General features: G+C 41.8%; 1 protein-coding gene across 1 annotated transcript; it reads left to right on the forward strand.

Moving 5' to 3' along the window:
• Nucleotides 1-87: 87 nt before the first annotated feature.
• Nucleotides 88-13,816, forward strand: CDR2 (cerebellar degeneration related protein 2). The gene is made up of 5 exons (XM_063171877.1): nt 88-245; nt 5,324-5,436; nt 9,955-10,103; nt 10,266-10,430; nt 11,537-13,816. The coding sequence occupies exons 1-5, from the start codon at nt 167-169 to the stop codon at nt 12,402-12,404; spliced, it is 1,374 nt and encodes a 457-aa protein (XP_063027947.1). The 5' UTR covers nt 88-166; the 3' UTR covers nt 12,405-13,816.

Below are 13,816 nucleotides of genomic sequence, written 5' to 3' on the forward strand. Positions count from 1 at the left end.
CGGCCAGAAGGGGGAGAGGTTCGGCAAAGTCCGGAACCGCTCGGCAATGGCCGGAGGCGGCTGCTGAGGCGGGGAGCGGCTGCCGGCTCGCTCTGCCCCGTTCGGTGCAAGGGGCATCGTGGGGTGGGCGCCGCCGGCTCAGCCGCCAGTGAGGAGAAGGGGCGCGATGCTGGCCGACAGCCTGGTGGAGGAGTTCGAAATCCGCGAGGATGAGCCCTGGTATGACCAGCAGGACCTGCAGCAAGGTGAGCCGGGGCGGCGGCGGGGGGCGTGTGAGGAAGGGTGTGGAGCGAGCCGGGGGTGTGAGGGAAGGGGCCGCGTTGAGCGGGGCGGGTGAGGCAGGGGGCTGCGGGGACCGCCGGGGTGTGCGAGGGCAGGGGCTGGGCGAGGAGGGCGGCGTGCGAGGGAAGGGGCCGCGGCGGTGCGGGGCGCCGGGCGGGGCGGCGGGAAGGGCGCTCGGGGGCCGGGGGCGGCGGCGGGCGCGTCGGTCGTGCGGGCGAGGCGCGTCGGAGCCCGAGATCCCCGCACGGCCGCGCTTCCCGCCGGCGCCGAATCGCTGTCACCGGTGAGGACTGCGGCCGTCTTTGTCTGAGGGAAGGAGGTGCGGCAGCCGAGCTGCTGGTGCCGGGTCCCTCTCCGGCCGGAGGGAGGGAAGCGGCTCTCCGGAAAGTTGCACCTTGCACGGAATGTGCAGCTGCCCTGTTCGGGCTGGTGCTGGAAGCACCGGGTCGGATGCGCTATTGCGCCCTGTTGAGCTCTTTGTAAGGGCTTCCAGTCGATGAAGTTGTCGTAGCAATGCTCGATTAGTTGCAGGTTCCTTAGAAACTCTTTAGGTTTTCTTTTTAAAATAACAAATAACTCCGCTACACCTCGGATATATACATGTATAGCTTCTGTCATTCCATCAGTAGGTCTTAAAACACTACATGCAAGAGATAAATGCTGTTCATTTCACAAATGAGAAAGGAGCCGTAGGAATACAAGTATAATTGCACTGAAATCTTTTAACAAGCACGATACGGAAAGAATGTGCCATTTCCTTAAGAGCTTAGTGGCATTTATGACTGGTATTTTCTTAAGTTACTTAGTTCTACTTTTTGTTCTTAATCCCGACTTTGTTTTGAAAGGCGAGTTCAAAGCTGTGGCTTCCTGCAAACCTGCTCCAGTCTTACACGTTTTGCTTTTATGTTGAAATACATTAACTCTTGGGATTGGTGGGTGCTGCTGTACTGTAAAGCATAGAGAAAGCTAAGCAGTATTCCCACTGAGATCAGGTATCTGACCACAGAAACTCTTTTTGAGACGGGCCAGGTCTCTCTAATTGTATGCTATAAAAAAATAGCTGACTGAAAGCTGTATTTAGGTACTCCTCACCCAAAATTGATGTTTTCCTGGCTCTAGGATACAAACAAATCAGTTGAAATAAGATCCTGAAACTGCAGTATGCTGTCACAGGGAAGAGAGTGAAAAGTTTGAAGACATGATTCAGTAATGTTTTTACTATGTCAGTGTTTATGGAGTTGAAGAACCTACAAAGAGACTTCACAATGTATAACAACTGACTTCTTACCTTCTTGATGTTTCTCTACTTTCATCTTTTAATTAAAATGAGTGAAATTATCACCAGTTGACTCTGCTGTCATCTTTTAAGAAACAGTATTCCATTCTAGAGGATTAGTGCATTTTGGGGGTTAGGTTATGTCCCCTCAACATGTGGATACAATCTTTCTGGGGATTCTCTCTTTTTCCTAAATGGAGGCAACCAATAGCCTTGCCAAAAGGAAAAGGAGGAAAAGAAAGTGATAGGCAAGTTGAAATGTAAAGAAGAAATTCTTTACAGGAATGGTTTTTAAATGTTGTGCTGTACATGATTTCTGGACTCTGAAGGATCCTCCTGCTGCTGCCCAGGCTAAGACACACGGGTGTGTGTGTGTAAACAGGGTAGTAAGTGCTTATCAAGGACTCGTGAAACTCCTCACAACCCAAACAATCAGTGCATGTTTGAAAACTGATCAGTATGGTTATGAGAACCTAGGTTGTAAAACATTAGAAAGCACCATGAAACAAGCTTGAAGTCCTTTTCAGTCGGTCTTTGAGACTTTAATTTGGGTTTTGGAAAACCTTGACAGTCTTCCTGTGTACCAAAGATTTTTGCCTTGATAATGGAGATGGGCTTTTCTGGCATATTGCTCATGCATAAAGTGCTCATGGAATTCCTGTAAGGTTGGGAACAGACATCCTTCTGCAATGTTTTGCTGAAGTATGCTGACCTTTAAAGAAGAATTTTTGTGTATGGACTGCTCTTTTTCATCTTGCTGTCACTCACTTTTACAGAATAGGGGGTATTCCAAATACAGAGCAGAAATAGGAAACTAAGTAGAAAAAAAATTCGTTTTACAATTAAGTAAACTTACACTAGCCTTACTTTTATCTCTTCCACAATTAGTGCCTGTTGCTGTTTAAAAGAATAGGCTAATTTTAGATTGAAAATCCTCTGAATAATTCTGTTAGGTGGGTTATGAAAAAGTAGCAGAGAAGGATATTGGTACTGTTTTTATCTTTTTTTCAATGATGGTAATGCAGTCAGAAGAGATTGTGAAGCACAGGTAAGTGAGGGCTGTTCAGTATCACAGAAGACATCCTTGAAGTCTTGTTTTGGAGATTTCTGATGGAGCTGTTAAACACCAGTACAACTAATCAGATCTACTAAAACCAAGATCTTTAGATCTGCACATACGCATTTTGCATTATTAAAAACCTCTCTGCTTCCATCTCTATGGTGAAAAGGAGAAAGGCATGTCTGTCAGAATTTAGCTTTGCTTTACATAAATTTACAACAGAAAATGCAGTTTTGCTTCTAGTGTTCTACCATAACTCTCTCCAGAGGAATGTAAATTAATACTTTCCATTTTGTAGCTGGAAAACATACATGACACATTTCTCTTGTAAAATTTGCTCTTTACAGGGCTTCCAGGTACTTGACAATGTAGAAAAACGGATGCAAAAAAAATCTGAATTTTAGAAGAGATGAAATTATTTCAGTACTTGCTTCCTCTAGAGTTAAGGTTTTATTGTATGTTCCTGAGTGCTCCCACTGTATTTTCCCCCTCAGAAACAAATTACCTTAATTATAAAAGTGTTTCTGCCATAGTAACCCATTTGTGCCTCTGCCAGTCTAACAAACAGAGTGAGTGTGAGGTATGACATGAATGCCATTATTCACCTTGTACTCCAAACACTGTGTGCTCTTTGATTAGTAGGTGAGGGGGCATTTAAGAATGAAGCTATAAACTCCTAAATATACTTAAACATGAAAACAAACTTTCACTTTGGGAAGGGAAATGATAGTAATTCCATTATGCATTATGCCTTTAACATAATCCTAAATCCTCTCTAAAGCTCTTTTTCTACTCTATTAAAATAAAAGAATAGACTAGTCTTTGCTTTGAATGATATTGTTTTAAAGGTGGTGGCTCCTAGTGAAGATCTGTGCAGTACAAGAACTTGTGAAGCAGGACTCCATTTTCTATAGGATAATGAATTCATTGAATTTGAAGACTACAGTATTCTGTAATGAGATAGAACAAACAGCTTGGTGTTTGACTGGGAGTTATTCTGGCCATGGTAAACAATGTGCAATCTGTTTACCAAATGGGAAAAATTTAAGCAGGATGCCTTAAGGTTTCCTTATCCAAATACTTTAAATCCTGCTTTGTAATGAGTAATGCTACAGTGAAAAAGTGATGTGAGGATAAACTCCTAAGTACAGACTAATGTGCCTTGTGCCTTCTAATTGTACATCTTTTAAAACTGAAGAACTCCCATGCAGTGAGATTGCTTTTAAATAATTTTATGGCATTTAAGCTAAGAATCTGACCTTAAGGTAGGAAACAATGCATTGTGCTCTAAAGAATGTGTAAAGAATAGCACAGCTGTTGTTTTGCCAGAATTGGACTTCTACAACTTCATAGACAAATGTTTGTACTGACTTGTCCTTGTAAGTCTGGATTTGGGCTTTGGCAAATGTGTGGAGATGGAGAAATCATTTTGGACAGGCTGCCAGCTGAAGGTTAGCACAAAACAATCTCGGAGCAGTATTGGATGTGTTACAGTTCCCAGCTGATAAGATAACAGAGGGAGCAGGAAAGAGGGAGCATAAATGTTAAAAAAGGGCATTGCAATCAAATGAAAATGGAATTAATGTGTTTGCTTCTCTGGCTGTAACCACTGATGATGCAATACATGTCTCCTGTTTATTCATTTAAAGCTTCTTGATGTGACTCAAAGTTTTTCTGGACTTTTCTTCTCTTGATTAATGATACAAGTTCTGTGTGAGAACTAACAAGGTGGTATTGCATGCATGCAGGTCATGGGAAGGAGGTGGAAAATAAGATATTTCTAGAAATCTCTTGGATCCTTGACATGTAGTACCCTCCACAGAGTAACTGCAATTTTAGCATTAATACCAAGATTTATTACTTTGTCACATTATGTTAGCTTTTAAATTACACGTCTTTCAACATAATAATACAGAATATCTAGCATTTTGATGCTGTTGAGCAAATATCAAACTTCCCTCTAGAACAGAGCTGAGTGTTCAGATGACTTATTTCTTAATTTGCAACAGCTACAGTCACTGCACCCTGGAGGTGATTGAAGATGACTGAAGTGAAATTGAGATTAAATGCCTGAGAATAAATGACATTTAAAGTGATGTTTTGAAGCACATGAAACAGTTCTTGTCACCTGAGTTTATGAGCTTGAAAAGCAGAATAGCTGCAAGTCTCCATCAATTTTATGTCTTTTGATAATATTGTTTCACCATGAAAAGCATCTGAAACCTTCATTTAGCACTATGATCCTGAGTGACCTGAGCTCTGCTAGAGGGGTGATGGGGAGGAACAGCCAAGTCAATGAGGAGTTCATCAGCTTTGGCCTGGCTCTGGGCTATGAGCAGTTATGGGGTCTGCTGTGCTTGTTGCTCTGAGTGCTGTGGAGAGGGGGAAGCCCAAGAGACCTGGAGCAGAGCTGGTGCAGCCTGGCACAGACTGGGCGGGGAACGTGGCTGGGTGTGTCTGAAGGGCCACAGGGGAACTGAGGAACCCTCATGACATAAAAGTGTCCCTGGGTGTCAGGGCTGACTTAGCATAAACCTGAGAAGAACATCACTAATGCAAATCTAACTTCATGTTGGGTACTGGAGATAACTCACAGCAGTTGTAACAGCAATGAGAAAATACCTCAAGTGTTTGATAGCAGGCTTCAGAATGAGATTACATCCTTGTTTCTCTCACTCACATGCAAACATGATTTCTTTGTTTAGATCTTCACCTTGCTGCTGAGCTTGGCAAGACACTACTGGACCGTAACACTGAACTAGAAGAATCCTTGCAGCAAATGTATGCAACAAATCAAGAGCAGCTGCAGGAGATAGAGGTAAAATATCTAAAGGATCCTTGTGTGAAAGCATCCAGACCTGCATCATACAGTGTATAAGTTAAGCTCTGAATTTCTTGAGGTCTAATGGAAAATACTGAACAATCTTTCACCACTTCTGCTATTTTGAGAATTTGAGAACTGGTAAAGGTGGCTCATACTTAGAACTGTTTGTGTGATTACCAGAAGCTTTGTGCCACTAAACGTTGGATTTGCTTTAATGACAAATGCCTGGTATTTTTTAGTTTTGTACAGAGAAGATACTTCAGTTATTTTATTGCTAAACTTTCTGATCTTGCCAGGTAAAATAACATCAAATTATATGATGACAAAGACATTAATAATTTAAACTATTACATGAGAATTAATGATTGCAGCATTGTAATTTAAAAGCTGATAAGTGCAGAAATGAGATTTAAGTAAAATCTGAAGATATTTACTTCCAGTAAACTGATCTGTGATAAAGGGAGCTAAAGTCTATTTCAATGTAAAAGAAACCCTGTAATGACCAAAAAAAAAAAAAAAACCCCAGAAAAAAACCCCCATTTAAGTAGTATCTAAATATAGGATATAGTGGATATATTGCTCCATATTTTCCAGGGAAAAAACCCAAAAACATAACCATCCTTTCAAAACCAGTCATCTTTAGATAACAGAGAGGAAAAACCTGGCTCTTTTTTGGCAATTTCTCTTTTTTTTAATACTGCCTGTGTTCTTGCAGACCTAGCATTTGTCAGCATAATGAGATTTTTTTTTCAGCTATTAGAGGGCAATGCATGGTCTCTAATAATTAAATTATTAAATATTCAGGACTTTGCTGACTGACAACATATTGAAAATGTAGTCAGCATTTCCATTTGGTTCTGGTGTGAATCACAGGGAACAGGCTTTGACTGGTATGTACCAGATTTTTACAAAATCTGAGTTCCTTTGTGCTAGCAGTACTGCAATTAGAGATGTGCATTTTGTACAGTTGGAATTTCAGACTGAAAATGCTCACTATTGTAGTGGCAACAGGTAACTAAAAGAATCCTAACCTTAATAATTACAGAATTATTGGTGTCTTTAAAGTAGTCAACACAAATGCAGCATTTTTAGTAAGTGAGAAGGAATTTCTGAGTGCAGGTTTGATTTGTGGGTGTGTTTTTAGAGGTTACTTTTGTTTTTGTACCTCATCTATTGGCTCTTTCTTCTGTTATGTGCTAACTGTAATCTTTGTTATCCTGTTCATTCTGAGATACACTGGTTGGAATGGCTGATGTTTATATTACTGCCACAGCATTAGAAGATGTATTTACTTCTGCAGAGACTGAAATACCTCATTGCCATGAATAGCTTTTATAAAAAGATCAGTTCTTAAGGTGTAGAGAAGACAAACACTTCCAAGGTGCTGTACAAATACTGTACACAAGGTACTTGTATGAACAACCATATTTAAGAAAGTGTTTAGCAGAATTACAACATACCTTTGAAATAACACACCAGAACTTTGTGACAGGCAACTAACCTGGCTGATGGAGTGTGGCTACTTAATTAGCAGCATTTTAACACTGTCTAGAAATGTGGAAAATATTGTTTGACTGCACTGATTTACAGAAACAGTGCAGTGCTGGTAAAAATGCAATATCCTATTGGTTTAAGCCAGTTTACTTGTTTAGCTGTTCTGGTGGTTCAGTGTTTGCAGAAGACATGAGAGAGCTGCAGCTCCAGAAGTGTCACCAGTGTCCTTGCAGCAGTGATCTATAGCTGGTGTGCTGCAGGGCCAATACACTACAGTCACACAAACTCAGACACAACACAAGATTAATTTTTTTCTCTCAATGTCTTGCTCTGCCAAGACTTTGCCAATGCTACCTTTTGAAGGCTTTATCTGATAGCTCTTCAATCTCTTTCCTCCTCTCTCTCAAGGAGAGTAGATGTGTGTTGGATTGTCCTATTAGCTCCCTCCAAGAGGAGAGGGAGAGTGGGAGAACAGTTTTTGTGATTCTTCTGGTATATAAATAGTGCCTGCACCTTTTCTTTGCCCAGCTTGTTGAGCCAAAGGCTGGATTTGTATCTGCTGTAGTAACAAGCTGTCTTCCCAATCCTATCTCCTGTCTCAGTCTTTTCTCTTTCCCCAGTGCCATTTTAAAGTGTAATAGCAGCACAAAGAAGTTTCTCTTGCACCTGGGTTTCTGTCAGGAAGGGGAAAATGAACCCCTCATTCAAATACCCAGAGACCCTCCAATTGAGGAACTGAATATATTGGCTTACTGGCACAAGGAATTGTTACAGGAATTCACTGAAACAAATGGGAATAAAGTTTGCAGTGTATAAAGTAATGTATAAAAATATGCAAGGTATAAAGCAGTTCAGTCTCTTATTTTCATACCAGCATTTCTGGCCCTTGTGGGATCACAGGATACCCCGTTGCACAGGATTCATGTGCAAATGGCAGATTCAGTCTCTATGCTTGATTTTTCCCAATTTTCAAGTGCTTGTCTCTGTAACCTACCTGTGATCATTCAGCTGTTCCTGTAGCTACAACACTGAATTTCTGAACTAGCTTATTCAGTGCAGTATATCCATGTAAATCTTTGGGACTCTCCCTATTAATTTGGATCTTATGGGCAGCAAAGTCTAGAGCTGGCTGAGAAATCATTCTGAAATACAACATTGCCTTTGCTGGAGGAGAAGGGTCAAAGGCTGTGGTGTGCTTAAGATTACATCTCCTCTATTAAATACTAACACATTGAACATTTTAGAGCTTTGGATCATTATATCTGACCTTTGTGCTGACACGTGTGCCACTAACTAATCACTGTAGATGTAATAAAGGCTGCATGGAAACAGCAGCTTTATTCCTGCCTGAATCTGTTCTGAGCACTCAGACCTTGGAAATCCTGACACTCTCCAGTTTCCATGTGCTAGAATGAAAGGTGCTGCTTCATGTTAGGTGCTCCATTGTAGGGGACATAGATTAAACATGAGCTTCTAAAGTATTTATCACATCATCTTTGGTGGTCTGGTTGTACCAGGCCAACTGGACACCAGCCCTGAAGATGCTGGAGATGGAAGGTGGAGGAAGTTGTGCTTCCCCCCTTCCATTCATCTCAAAGGTCTGCAAAAGCCCATTGTAAAAAGTACCAGCATCTCTTCAGGCACCAGACCTTGGCTCCTGTGCTTAACCACTCCTGTATTGCAGAAGAAAGTCTGAGGATCTCCAGCTCCTTCCTTCAGCTATAACCAATAGGGAAAGTTAATCTGAAATGGGTCACATTGAGATTCTACTGCTAATCTACCTTCTATTTCTGTGTAAATCCTCTGTCATGTGTGCACAGGCTACAAAAGGATCTAGCCAACAGCTATCATGTTGATCTTCTGGAAGTCTGTATGGAGCAGTTACTAGTCCTAGATTAACTTATTATCTGTTCTTAAATTGCCTAAAATGTAAACCCAACAATCTTCTAATGAGGTAAAAGGTTAAGTAGAATAGTAGAAGTTTTGAGTATGTAACAGGCCTATGTAAAGAGAAGTAATTCTGCCTAGGAGTTTGCTGGATGTTCCTGCTTGAAGCTTAGTTTTAAGAAGGTAACATGTAGCTATACAGAATATATTGTAAAATACAAACTCTATATAAGAACAAAATATTTCACATTTAGGGGGTTAGACTTAAACAGAAAATGACTATCTCATGTAAATGCTCATGTCCTGGGTGGGAGAATATAAGACACTTTTTAAAAGAGCTTTAGGTGATTGTGAACTGCTTAGACTAAGAATTCCAAGCTTTCTGACGTTATTCAGGAAACTAAACAGTGTGTGTAGTTAATTGTAAAACCCAAGAGGATTACATTGAGAATACTTCATGTGAGGTTTTATTTTTTAAAAAGGCCATGAGACCTTTGGGAATTACAGTAACTGGAATAGTTCCCTGTGAGAGATTAAAGATTTGAATTCAGTAAGTTATACTGCCTAACACATACTAGCCACATACTGTCTTAAGAATGACCACAACCTAAATTCTGCCATGCTGAACCTAATGCTGCTTCAGACTGGAATAACTTGGGTCAGCTGAAAATATGTTTAATTATGGATGGTGCTACCCAATATTTCAGTTTTAATGTTGAGAAAATTGTTGGGTCAACGCAGATAAGAAATTTCTGTTTGAGCAGACTGCAACCTTTAGCACACAGGGGACAGGTAAGGGCTGTGTTGGAGCCTGAAGGCTCTATCAGTGCTGACTGCAGCACAGCCCCATGCAGAAGGCTTGGGCACAGATAAAGACAGCTGGCACCATCCACAGCTGGCCCCATCCAACCCTCCCCTCCAGGGAAGGGCTGCTGCATCATCCTGGGGCGGCCTCCATAACAAAGGCAAGCTGCCTAGGTACTGATAGTGTCTCCTCAGCTTACCAAAGCAAACACAGGAATTTACATTTGGAAAACTCAGGAGTTTCTCTCTGAATGTGAGCAGAAATGCAGCACAGGAGCTGTGCCTTGTGTTTCAAGGGCAAACAGTAACAGCAGAACTGTCTTGCAGTACCTCACAAAGCAAGTGGAGCTCCTGCGGCAGATGAACGACCAGCATGCCAAAGTCTATGAACAGCTGGATGTGACAGCAAGAGAACTGGAAGACACTAATCAAAAACTGGTTGCAGAGAGTAGAGCTTCACAACAAAAGATAATAAGGTAACAGATTTTTAGAGATTCCCTCCCCCCAGCTGTTAATATCAGTAAGAGCAGTCCAGGTGTATTTGTGCAGTTACTGAGTGTCTGTCTGTGCCTAGTGGATTTCTACAATACTGGCAAATTGAAAGGTTAGGTTTATTTAAAGGTCTTTTCACCTTTTAGCTTGACAGAGACGATTGAAAGCCTGCAAACACACATAGATGACCTGCAGCGACAAGTGGAAGAACTGAAGAAGCCCGGCCGAGGCCGGATGAGCCAGGAGAGATCTGAGCAGCCCAGATCAATGCACAGCTTCTCATGCTTGAAGGAGCTCTACGACCTCCGCCAGTAAGAGTTTTTACCTTACAGAGCAAAGAACACTAAACTATTTTAAGCAAAACTTTAAAACCTAAGACACAAGCTGGAAAAAAAACTACCTGACATTCACAACTAGCAAAGCATCTCTGCTGTATGGTACTGTCATTACTTCTGGTCTGCTTCTAGACCACACCAGTGTTGGTGCTCCACTTTGTCCCCAGAGCCAGCCATGTCAAATGATAGCCTAGAAAGCTTACAACAGTTTGCCCCCCAGTATTTTCAGTCAGATAAAAGCAAACACACAGATAATCTGAAAAACAAACTCACTAAATGCAAAATATTTCCTGTAACTTACGATTTCCTTGGATGTCCATGGATATTTCCTTAGCTTTTGCGAGCTGAAGCTGGGGAAGAGGACACTTAAACTGGGAAAATGGTGGCTGGGCTGCTGGGCTGCCCTTTTAAATGTAGAGCCATTTGAGCCAGCTGAACTGCATTAATGGGGCCATCGGGACAATCACCTGGTAAAAGCTCAAACTAACTGCAAGCCTAAAGGGCAATTTTGTAAAGAAAGCATCTCCACAGACAGAACAGGCTCTTGTGTCTATATGGAGGTACTCTAGAATAAATCATAAATCTGAAAGGAAGTTATTTCTTGACAATTCAAAAGATAACTGAATCCTTCAAGCTGCCAAAGGCTTGTGAAAATACCAGCCTCCAGCATTGCTTTGTCAATTATGAAGCATGTTTGTATATCAATAATGACAAAAGTTCCAACAGTGGAGTGCTGTAGAAAAAAATAGTGTCAGAAAGTAGTGTGGTAAAGGGAGGCAATGTGTATTTAAACTTAAATTATAATTTAAACTTACATTATTCAGTCAGCTTGTCTGTAACATGAAACTGTTAACAAGCTGCCATTCTGCCTAAGCTGTGAGCTTGGTTCAATGGCATGTAAGTCCTTACAAACCCTGCTCTGATTACTAAACTGACTGATTGGTTAGTGCAATGGCCCCTGTTAGTGCTCTGAAGTGTGTTAGCACACAGTTTAAATATGCCATTAGTTACCCAGGACAGGAAAGCTTTAGGTGTGGTCAGCTGTACTTCCTATCTTTGATAATCGTTATTTTGTTCTGCAGGTATTTCGTTTATGATCACGTCTTTGCAGAGAAGATTACATCTATGGATAGTCAGCTAAGTCCTCTAGAAGAAGAGAATGAGAAGTTGAAGAAGGCAGTGACAGTTCTGCAAGCCCAGCTGAATGCAGAGAAAGAGAAGAGGGTGACCATGGAAGAGGAGTACAGTCTGATGGTGAAAGAGAACTGTGAGCTGGAGCGGAGGCTGGTCGACACAGACCTGTATCGGGCACGGGCGGAGGAGCTGGAAGCAGAAGTAGCTGAGATGCGACAGATCCTTCAGTCTGAAAACAGCCTCCATAATGCAGAGAAATTGGTGCCAGAATCCTTTTTCATTTCATTCAAGGAATCTCTGGACAGGGAGCTTGGTCAGAGCCTGGCAGATGATGGACTTGTGACAGTATCGGAGCTTGAGAAGAAGGCACTAAAGCGGAGCTGCAGCGAGAGCCTCCTGAGCAGCGCGGCCGGGGCAGACATCCTCAGGGGCCACGAGGAAACCTGCATCAGGAGAGCTGAAGCTGTGAAGCAGCGAGGGATCTCTGTACTCAATGAAGTTGATGCTCAGTACAATGCTCTGAAAGTGAAGTATGAGGAGCTTTTGAAGAAGTGTCAAGTGGATGAAGATTCTTTGAAACACAAGGCTGTACAAACACTGAAGCAGTATTCCAAAGACCTAAACGTGGGGAACACCCAGTATGATCTTTCAGCTAGCAATCAAGAATTCACAATTGCTGAGCTAAGTGACTCTTCCACAAATGCTCCCCCTGAATACAAAGCACTATTCAAGGAGATTTTTAGCTGTATCAGAAAAACAAAAGAAGAAATAGATGAACACAGAGCAAAGTACAAGACTCTCTCCTCTCAGCCATAACCTTATCTATTAGTCAAGAAAACACTTCATATGAATGTCAGAAGACCCCTTAAACTGATGTGTTTCTTAAGCACTCAAAATGAATGTTTTGGATAGGCTGGTAGCCCTGTAGTTAACAAGCTAGTTAGTTATCAGCTAGATTCCCTGTTCCTGTGTAGCAGTAGATTTAATGTTTAGCACTGTCACACAAACCAGTGGTTGTAAAGCAAACAAACATCATAGCTTTATGCTACACTACTACTTCAAATTACACTTCAGCTCTGGCCAGAGCAGTGACTGGCACTTGTTTCCTTAGTCCACTTCAGAAATAACAGAGCTGAGAACTCTGAATCTCTCACAAGAACCAGACTCAAGCTCTCCTTTGGTTCACAGGGATGGTCTAGCCCTGTGACTACACTGATGGAGAAAATGAACAAAAGCAAAGCCCCGACCAGTCCCAGGGGCAGCAACTCCTCAGCTCCAGGAGGGGAGCAGTCCAGCTGATCTTGCTTTGGCAGGGTGGTGGAAAGCTGTGCTTGCTTTAAGCTAATACCACGTTTTCACAATCACTAAGTTCTCCCCCAGATTAGTATAAATGTCTTTCTACTAAGAAAGGATTTGATGTAAAGTTTGTGTGGCTTTTTAGATACGGTTTCCTTTGTAGGGCACTTTGTCTTAAGGCAAGATACTGTGAATTGATTCTATGTGTTACTTGGGACCTACGGTTCTCTGGTGGAATGTCTGCAAAGTTCATTTTTATGTGTATTTGGTGAGTTAGAGAGTTGTTATTTAGCTATTTAACTTTAGAAGTAGCATTGACATAGTGGATTTTAATGTTGTATACCACAAACTCTAAGTGCTTGAGGAGACAGGCCAGGTAAAACCTTACATTGTTTTGTCTCTTGCTTCCAGTGTTGGCCTCTCTTAATCTATTCCATGCTGCCTGGGGGCTGCCAGCACAAATCCTACTGAAAATGGGACCACACTCTTGTTCTCCCTCTCCTTTTCCATTCCCTAATAGTAATTGATACAATAATTTCTGAAAAACAATGAACATGGAGAAGGTTGTTCTTCAGAACAGAGAGAAATTAGGAGGAAGGAAGAAAGGCACAATGAAAGGTCACATCCTTCTCCTTGTAAAGGGTCTCATAGCTTAATGTGGCCAGCAGTTTTTGGGAAGCAGCTTCCTGCTGGCTTGCTGCAAGGTACCAAACCCTTGACCCAGAATGTTGACAGTTTCTCACCTTTAGTCCAGCTGCTGCTGCTGCAGCTCTGCTGCCTTACACTGTTCTCTGTTCTGCTCATCCTTCAGGTGCAGTATTAACACTTCACGTTGTGGGAGTTTCTCTAAAACATGTATTGCAGTCTGAAAATTATTTAAAAATGGGAATTGAATCTTCTGAATATTTTTCTAAGCAAATAAATAATCCAGT

This window comes from Melospiza melodia, chromosome 18 (genome assembly GCF_035770615.1).
Source record: "Melospiza melodia melodia isolate bMelMel2 chromosome 18, bMelMel2.pri, whole genome shotgun sequence".
NCBI lineage: Eukaryota > Metazoa > Chordata > Aves > Passeriformes > Passerellidae > Melospiza > Melospiza melodia.